The 10334-nt window shown below is 46.6% G+C and overlaps 1 protein-coding gene across 1 annotated transcript in view; it reads right to left on the bottom strand.

Annotated features, from left to right (window-relative positions):
- Positions 1-2129: 2129 nt before the first annotated feature.
- Positions 2130-10334, bottom strand: part of AIPL1 (aryl hydrocarbon receptor interacting protein like 1) — a 196382-nt gene continuing 188177 nt past the window's right edge. The window contains exon 6 of the mRNA XM_063956005.1: positions 2130-2784. Within this exon, the coding sequence (XP_063812075.1) occupies positions 2582-2784 (203 nt within the window). The 3' untranslated portion in view covers positions 2130-2581. The remainder of the gene's footprint in view (positions 2785-10334) is intronic.

Here is a 10334-nt window from a genome sequence, read left to right as displayed (position 1 = left end):
GGATCCAGGGGTCCTGTACGGTCCCAGCGTCATGCTGAGAGCTTGGCAGAAGCGGTGGAAGGCTTCTGTTCCTGGGAATGGGCTGCCTGCTGCAGTCTTCTTCCCTTTCCTCTATCCCTGGGCAGATATGACTCTTATAGGGACGAAAGGACTGAGGCTGAAAAGACGGTGTCTTTTTCTGCAGAGATGTGACTTAGGGTAAAAACGGTGGATTTTCCAGCAGTTGCCGTGGCCACCAGGTCCGATGGACCGACCCCAAATAACTCCTCTTCCTTTATACGGCAATACACCTTTGTGCCGTTTGGAATCTGCATCACCTGACCACTGTCGTGTCCATAAACATCTTGTGGCAGAAATGGACATCGCACTTACTCTTGATGCCAGAGTGCAAATATCCCTCTGTGCATCTCGTATATATAGAAATGCATCCTTTAAATGCTCTATAGTCAATAAAATACTGTCCCTGTCAAGGGTATCAATATTTTTAGTCAGGGAATCCGACCAAGCCACCCCAGCTCTGCACATCCAGGCTGAGGCGATCGCTGGTCGCAGTATAACACCAGTATGTGTGTATATACTTTTTATGATATTTTCCAGCCTCCTGTCAGCTGGCTCTCCTTTAATTTATCTGATTCAGGAAAAACTACAGGTAGTTTTTTCACATCCCACATAATACCCTCTTTTGTGGTACTTGTAGTATCAGAAATATGTAACACCTCCTTCATTGCCCTTAACATGTAACGTGTGGCCCTAAAGGGAAATACGTTTGTTTCTTCACCGTCGACACTGAAATCAGTGTCCGTGTCTGTGTCTGTCGACCGACTGAGGTAAAAGGACGTTTTAACGCCCCTGACGGTGTTTGAGACGCCTGGACAGGTACTAATTTGTTTGCCAGCCTTCTCATGTCGCCAACCGACCTTGCAGCGTGTTGACATTATCACGTAATTCCATAAATAAGCCATCCATTCCGGTGTCGACTCCCTAGAGAGTGACATCACCATTACAGGCAATTTGCTCCGCCTCCTCACCAACATCGTCCTCATACATGTCGACACACACGTACCGACATATAGCACACACAGGGAATGCTCTGATAGAGGACAGGACCCCACTAGCCCCTTGGGGAGACAGAGGGAGAGTTTGCCAGCACACACCAAAGCGCTATATTTTACAGGGATAGCCTTATAATAAGTGCTCCCTTATAGCTGCTTTTATAAAATCACAATTTCGCCAAATTTTGCCCCCCCTCTCTTGATTTAACCCTGTTTCTGTAGTGCAGTGCAGGGGAGAGCCTGGGAGCCTTCCTGACCAGCGGAACTGTGTGAGGAAATGGCGCTGTGTGCTGAGGAGATAGGCCCCGCCCCCTTTTCGGCGGGCTCATCTCCCGCTTAAAAATGGATTCTGGCAGGGGTTAAATATCTCCATATAGCCCCGGAGGCTATATGTGAGGTATTTTTTGCCAAAAAAAGGATTTTCATTGCTGCCCAGGGCGCCCCCCCCCAGCGCCCTGCACCCTCAGTGACTGCCGTGTGAAGTGTGCTGAGAGCAATGGCGCACAGCTGCAGTGCTGTGCGCTACCTTAAGAAGACTGAGGAGTCTTCTGCCGCCGATTCTGGACCTTCTTCTCTTTTCAGCATCTGCAAGGGGGCCGGCGGCGAGGCTCCGGTGACCATCCAGGCTGTACCTGTGATCGTCCCTCTGGAGCTAATGTCCAGTAGCCAAAGAAGCCAATCCATCCTGCACGCAGGTGAGTTCACTTCTTCTCCCCTAAGTCCCTCGATGCAGTGATCCTGTTGCCAGCAGGACTCACTGTAAAATAAAAAACCTAAGCTAAACTTTTCTAAGCAGCTCTTTAGGAGAGCCACCTAGATTGCACCCTTCTCGGCCGGGCACAAAAACCTAACTGAGGCTTGGAGGAGGGTCATAGGGGGAGGAGCCAGTGCACACCACCTGATCCTAAAGCTTTACTTTTTGTGCCCTGTCTCCTGCGGAGCCGCTATTCCCCATGGTCCTTTCAGGAACCCCAGCATCCACTAGGACGATAGAGAAATAAACGATAACCCAGCAGGTAGACAGATTCACTAGCAAATGCTTTCCTGTATGCTGATTTCCCAAGAATTATGGTTGTACTTGTAATGTAATACTGTCTGTCATACGGATGCTTATGCAACATCGCAGGAAGAACAAGACAGAGGGGAAGGGCACAAGTTGCATTACAATTTACATATATTGGTATTTATGTCAATAGCTTTACATTATATTTTACCTATGTTTTACACATGTCAGTAGTTTTTTCAAAGCAGTTTAAGAAATGTACCATAGTATACAGTAGTGTAACAGCAGGAGTCCAGGGATATCAAGGGCAGTTTGAAAGATGAATAGTTCCATAAATGAAAAAGTAACTGACCAACTATTCTTGCATACAGCAGGTAAAAATAAATGTTTTTTAGTTACAGTACAATATTCATATCCCCTTTCAAAGCCAGGATGACAGACTATTCTCAGTGTAGATATTGGTTTGTTTACCAATGACATTCCTAGAGGAAAACTCATGTAGTTACCCCCCACCCCCATCCCTTTCCTATGGAAAGAGATTCCTGTATTTCAGTTTATCCTCCTCTTCCTTATCTTGCATCCTTGTCTCCAGCATGCTAATTTCTTTCTTGACTTGACGCTTCATAGTTGGGTCCATTTCTATTACTTTCTCAAAATCTTTCTTTGCTTCTGTTTCATTCCAAACTTCAGCATTGGCTTTACCCCGAATGTAATAAGCCTTCGCCAACCCTATGGTAGATATAACCAGCAAAATAGATTAAAATTCATAGAAAAACTGTAGACAAAAAGTTTTTGTTTTTTTAAGGAACTAATTCATTCTTCATTTATCTAATTTCTTACATTAAAACTATTGAAGCATTTTGAAAGTTTCAAAGATAGTTCTTAAAAAAATACGTATAAAGGTAAAACTAGTATAACAAGGGTTAACCCACACTTCCCCATTGTGATCCAATTGGACAGTAAGTCAAAAATAAAATATGCCATACTGTATAATAGAAGCAACACTCAGTTAATGTTCCAAATGTTGGCACATAATAATATAACATTAAGTGACTATCCTTTAGCATATAAATGTAAACAAACTACTTTCAGTCCTATTGCATAGGGGCAAGGAGAAGGGGAAAAAGGGGGTACAAATTACCCAGGCCTGAGCACTCGAGCACATTATTACACTCAAAGTCTCGGCGGCCCTACTATTCCATATAATTTTGTCCTGTACCTTCTGTGACACTGCCTGTACCACCTGCAGCTAAATTAGCAACAACAAAAAGCACATTTGAAACACTGTCACATTTTTTTAATTCTTTTTTCAGGAAGAACCTTCTGTGTTAACCAAAAACTCCCTCTCTACCCCTCTATCTACATCAGTTTCCTTCCCAATTGAATGTAACAGCTCTTTATGGGCCGTAACGCTCCGGAATGCCGTTCCTGAAGGTCTTTTGTAAAATTATGTCAACAGCCACAGCATTCCGGAACCTCCTGTGGACTGCCCAAAGTGGCGGGATCTCAGGGATTCCATGCTGTGCACTTTGAGTTCCAGGGAGTATGAGCAGTGAATAGAGCCATAGGCAGTAGGATGAACAGTAATGATCATACAGGAAGCCACAGCACAAGTCAGCCAGAAGCTCCAGGAGTCACCGCTGTGCTGAAAGAGCAACCTGCTTTACTCCCCTCTGCCATCTCCCTGCATTTTCCGATTTCAAGACACAGAGACACAGTGTAAGTATCCATGCTAACATTCAGTACACACACACAGTTACCTGTTTGCCTAGATCTTATCTATTATCTGTATTCACACACAGCTGTAACTACCTGCTCAGGGGTCCACTAACCCACTATCTCCCTGTCACCCCTGCCTGCCCAGTCACCTTCTATCCCCTTCACCTCAGCCTGCCCAGTCACCTTCTATCCCCGTCACCCCAGCATTCCCCAGTCATCAGCTAACTCCATATCACCCCAGTCTCCTCAGTCACCTTCTTTCCTGCCTCTCACTCCAGCCTCCTCAGTCACTCACTATCTCCCTGTTACCTCCTCCTCAGTCAACTACTATCTCCCTGTAACCCCAGCCTCCCCAGTCACCCACTATATACCTGTCACCCCTGCCCCCCCCCAATGTCACCCCAGCCTGCCCAGTCACCGGCAATCTCCCTGTCATTCCTGCACAGAACAACAATAGGTATCACTTATCCGGCGCTGACTCACTTCCGGAGTAATGTTAGTTATATCCGGATAATATGTGGGTAAAAAAAAGGGTTTGTATAGTGAAAACACCTTTTTAATTTACATATTATTACATAGAAAAAATCCTGCTCCACATAAAACAAATATACAGCGAATTCATCCAGCACAGATATAGTGAGCGCAATTACCAGAGTTTTAGTTCAAAACAGCATAAAATAGGTGAGTCCCGGGCACACTCGGTGTTAGGAAATGCTGCAACCAATCGTCCGGTATCACCGTCACACGTCCGTCCTGGGTGGCCTCTGCTGTTACCTCCGACGCGTTTCCACCCCGATCTGGGGTCTTTTTCAAGGAGTCGTCCCTGTCATTCCTGCCTCCTCAGCCACCTTCTATCCCCGTCACACCCTGCCTCCTCAGTCACCCACTATCTACCTGTTACTCAAGCCTCCTCAGTCACCTTCTATCCCCCTGTCACCCCTGCCTCCTCAGTCACCCACTATCTCCCTGTTACTCCAGCCTCCTCAGTCACCTTCTAACCCCATCACTTTAGCCTGCCCGTCACCTTCTATCATCCTTTCACCCAAGCCTCCTTAGTCACTGACTATCTCACTGTCACTCTAGCCTCCTCAGCGGTCCCGGTCTGACGCATACACCAACGGACCACTGATGGCACTGCTGCAGTCTGTGACAGTGAGTCACAGTCACTCACGCTGCAGCTTGCTGCACGCCTAACAGTCTCCTCTGACAAGCCCACAGCTGTGCCGTTGTACAGAGGAGACTTGGAACAGTCACCTCCGCCTCCCTGGAGACTGCTCTATCTCTGGCAGCCCTGAGCACACAGCACTACTGTGCAGTGTAATGTGAACTGATACTATTATGTGGCCACGCCCCTTCCCCAGTCACCCACTATCTCCCTGTCACCCCAGCCTCCCCAGTTACCTTCTATATCATCACTGTCACCCCTGCCTCCCCAGTCACCCACTATCTCCCTGTCACACACTAACTCCCTGTACCGTTGGGGGTACTATTGTGTGGTCATAACCCTTCCTTATAAAATAGCACTGGTACTGTAGCAATACTAGCTCTCTTACATGGGAGGAGATCTAGGGACCACTGAGTCAACTGATTGGCCCCCTCTAAAAGCCATGTCTTTATTTAAAGACTAAAACATAAAAATACCCAATACGCTCACATGATTTCCTGCAGACAGTACATATAAATACATAAGAGTTTAGGGTCCCCTTAAAGCATAATTCCACTTTAGGCAGTGTATAAATATATAACCAGTTTTATATCATATAAATCATTAGTCTTGTTTTTTAATATGCTTGTAAATGTTTGCTTACTTGCTTTGCTGTTACATTATTTAAAAGGCTACAGATAGGAGGCCTCATTTAGAGTTGTATGTGCAACTTTCAAATTTAAATTCTGTTTGGTTTTTATTGTACATGCACAACACAACAATATTGAATTGGTGGCTTGTGTGAGTTGACCCCCTATGCCTGAAGAGGTGGATCAGAGGATTAGTGTGCTGAAACTAAAGTATATGTAGGGAATGGACACATAAGTATGCCATGTACTGAGATGCTCCGTGTGCTACATAACGCGTGAGTGCCGTGTGACTCGTTAGCGCTAAGCACCCGTTTTTCTGTTTTTTCCGCAAAAATGCTTCTTAGACGTCAATGTAACAGGACTAACAAGCAGCTTCTGCTGATTAAAATTATATGCAGTATGCCTACATTCTGTGTGTGACTGCGACTATATGTGCATACAAAATGGTATGCTACAGTGTTTTCATGGAAAACACTGTAATGTGGCACACAGAATATAGGCATGCTGCATATCATTTTAATCAGCAGAAGCTGCTTGTGCATCCTATTACATTATTTTGTATCTAAGATGCATTTTCGTGGAAAAAAATGCAAAAACTACGCTCTGCGCTACCGAGTCCCGCTATGACATGGCAAGACTTCAAGGGCTGTTTAGCGTGACTGCAGCAAGGTTATAAGAGGACACATCTGTACAGTACTGATAAACACACCTCCCCCTTTACCAGCTGATATTGTGTGTATTTAAGAGCATTATTGACAAATCCTGCAGGCAGGGCCTTGGACTGCATTTGTTAAGAATGTATTTTAAGGAGGTCATTTCAAGAATGTAGTTTGTACTGGATTTGGACTTCTCTAGAATCTAAAATTAAACAATTTTTACAAACTCTGCAGCACAGGATCGTTATGGGGCCTTTCCTCACCTCTGCGATGAGAACACCAGGACTAGGCCTACCAACCCCCAGATGAAAACATCAGGATTGCCCACAGGCCTACCACTCAAGGTGTGCAGGGAGATGAGGAGGGTGAGCACCAGGACCCTGCACAGCAGGGACATTTCCATCGGACATTAGTGTGCTCCCCACATTCTCATACCAATCCGTACTGCACCCATGAGCAGGGCCGGCTCCAGGCACGTTTCAATATCAGAGTCCGAACAGGGCGCCGCAAGCTCTGGCCACCATATTGGAGCCTGGAGCCGTCCCTACAGCAGCAGCACTGCAGTGCATGTCTCCTAGCAGAGACGTGCACTGCATGCACAGCCCGGCCCCTGTGTAAACCCCTCTCCCTGCTAACCGGCGCCTAGTTGGAGCTGTACACCGCTGCAGCTGCCGGAGACTGAGGGCTAGGAGAGGCACACACTGCGCTCTCCTCCCCGCCCTCAGCTAAAGAGCAGCACCAGCAGCCTCAGCCTCCCGCCCTTCACAACAACAGACGCGCGGTGAGCAGCACTGGGGCAGGTGGGGGGAGGGATATCTGGCACTGTAACGATATGTGTATCTGGCACTGGGGACAGTCTGGCACTAGGGGCATATCTGGCACTATGGGGACATGTGTATCTGGCACTGGGCGCATATTTGGCACTTTGGGGACATGTGTATCTGGCACTGGGGACATGTCTAGCACTGGGGGCATATCTGGCACTGTGGGGACATGTTTATCTGGCATTGGGGCATATCTGGCACTGTGGGGCGTGTATCTGGCATTGGTGGCATATCTGGCACTGTGGGGACATGTGTATCTGGCACAGGGGGCATATCTGGCATTATGGGGACATGTGTATCTGGTATTGGGCATATCTGGCACTGTGGGTATGTGTATTTGGCATCAGGGGCATATCTGGCACTGTGGGGACATGTGTATCTGGCATTGGGGGCATATCTGGCACTGTGGGGACATGTGTATCTGGCACTGGGGGACATGTGTATCTGGCATTGGGGGCATATCTGGCACTGTGGGGACATGTATGTCTGGCATTAGGGGCATATCTGGCACTGTGTGGGGCATATATGTATCTGGCACTGTGGGGCATGTATGTATCTGGCACTGTGGGGCATATATGTATCTGGCACTGTGGGAGCATTTATGTATCTGGCACTGTGGGGGCATTTATGTATCTGGCAATGCTGGGGGCATTTATGTATCTGGCACTGTGGGGGCATTTATGTAACTAGCACTGTGGGGGCTTTTATGTATCTGGCACTGTGGGGACATTTATGTATCTAGCACTGTGGGGGCTTTTATGTATCTGGCACTGTGGGGGCTTTTATGTATCTGGCACTGTGGGGGCATTTATGTATCTGGCACTGTGGGGGCATGTATGTATCTGGTACTGTGGGGCATATATGTATCTGGCACTGTGGGAGCAGTTATGTATCTGGCACTGTGGGAGCATTTAAGTATCTGGCACTGTGGGGGCATTTATGTATCTGGTACTGTGGGGCATATATGTATCTGGCACTGTGGGAGCAGTTATGTATCTGGCACTGTGGGGGCATTTAAGTATCTGGCACTGTGGGGGCATTTATGTATCTAGCACTGTGGGGGCATTTATGTATCTGGCACTGTGGGGGCATTTATGTATCTGGCACTGCTGGGGGCATTTATGTATCTGGCACTGCTGGGGGGGCATGTCCTGTGTATCTGGCACTGCTGAGGGGGCATGTCCTGTGTATCTGGCACTGCTCGGGGGGCATGTCCTGTGTATCTGGCACTGCTGGGGGGCATGTCTTGTGTATCTGCCACTGCTGGGAGGGCATGTCCTGTGTATCTGGCACTGCTGGGGGGGCATGTCCTGTGTATCTGGCACTGCTGGGGGGCATTTCCTGTGTATCTGGCACTGCTGGGGGGGCATGTCCTGTGTAGCTGGCACTGCTGGGGGGCATGTCCTGCGTAGCTGGCACTGCTGGAGGGGGGCATGTCCTGTGTAGCTGGCACTGCTGGGGGGCATGTCCTGTGTAGCTGGCACTGCTGGGGGGCATGTCCTGTGTATCTGGCACTGCACTACTGTAGACATTATGTGTATCTGGCACTATATGTGTAAGGAACACTACTGTGGCTGTTATGTGTAAGGCTGCTAATTGTGTGTGTAGAGGGGGTGTGAAAATATATTTAATTATAGTTTGATAATATGAAATTGCGAGGCCATGCCCACTTCTAGGAGCGCACACGACTTCGGCACGTGCATGGGGCGGGGCGTTTTGAAATTTTCTCGCTCAGGGTGCTAGTAGGCCTGGAGCCGGCCCTGCCCATGAGACCTGGACATTTATAATTTTATCAAAATAATGTTATCCCAATGTTCCCTCTTTCCACTGGTTGCCTGCAAATGTGTTCTTACCATGCACTTTTTTTTTACAGCGTACTTCTGCCACACTGTTTGCTATTCCTGTAATGTGTACCTCCACTGATTGCACACCCTGACAGCAGCAACCTACACAGTGGGCCTCAGATGGTTGCCTCGAATGGTTTATCCACGGTCATGATATATCATACCCGTGCAGGGTATATCATAAGTGTCAGTTCTCCCATATATGCATTGTGCCCTTCTACGGCTCACCTCCCACAGTGTAATCTATGTAGTGCACCCAACATGACTGCCTCATCTGGTACGCTTGTGGATGGGATTAAAAATACTTGGACCTGACGGTTTTGTTGGGATCCTACTCTGAGTATTAGGATGCTACAATCAGCCCATTTTGTGTCATCTCTTCTAGGGGTAGACTATTCCACCCAGGGTAATCCTACGCAATGCGCCCAAGACTGCTGCCCTGGTAACTTGTGAGGGTGGAATACACAACCCATGGGAGTTATTTCACAAAATGCCTACACCAATCCTACGTTATGCTTACAGTGTACTCTAGGTTTCCTTTTTAATGTGTGTGGCTTGTCTATTTCTGTATTACGTAAATCTTCTGTATTATGTGCATTGTTTTTGATGTCTGTAAAGAGCCTTGAGCTCTATAAAATGTATTATTATTATTATTATTATTATTATTATTATTATTATTCCCTACTAAATTATTTTTTTGGAACAGATTTAATATTAATCTCCTCTGAGTGGCAATTGTTTTTTTTAATCTGAAGAAAGGGAGATTAAACCTTTAAGTCATTCAGAGAACCATTTGTTTCAATATAAAGAGCTACAGTACATCCAATTAATGACACTTGGAGATTGAGAGAGTGCTTCTTATAGGCTGTTATGTACACTGCATGATTTCAAGATCTGATATATGAAATATTGGATCTGTAAATTGGGCAATTTTCTTTGAATCTGTGTCCTTCAAATCCTCTGTCTTTGAAGTAGTGTTAATCTCCTAGCTCAGAAGAAGCTAATCTTTGGTTGTAATACACTTACAGCTTTACAATTTTCAGTAGAACAAGGAGGCACAAAGAAGCTCTGTGAGAAATTTGCTGTATAGATCTCCAGAATAAAAATGTATTACTAATATAAACACCTGTCCATCAACTATGAAAATGACTGGGACTTGTTCCCAGCACGCACATATTTTCCTGGATCTGCTTTCTCGTGCTCAGGGCATGCCAGGAGATTATTTCTCCAGTACTAGAGAAGGTGTGGCTACCTGAGTTTAGGAATGGCTACAACCAGTTTACAATATAATTGCCATCTTTATTGAATGGCTGCTAAAGGGAAAATATCATTCCATTTTGTAGGCATGGCTGTATTTCCCTGGCAAGCCACTGCCAGGCACCCTGACTGACCTGGGCACAGTTATTTTGAAGCTGCCAATCTCTCCCGCCAGCTTCCTGTCA

The sequence above is a fragment of the Pseudophryne corroboree genome, chromosome 2 (assembly GCF_028390025.1).
Source record: "Pseudophryne corroboree isolate aPseCor3 chromosome 2, aPseCor3.hap2, whole genome shotgun sequence".
Lineage (NCBI taxonomy): Eukaryota > Metazoa > Chordata > Amphibia > Anura > Myobatrachidae > Pseudophryne > Pseudophryne corroboree.
Note: the sequence above shows the minus strand (reverse complement) of the source record. Positions and strands in the feature narration are given on the sequence as shown.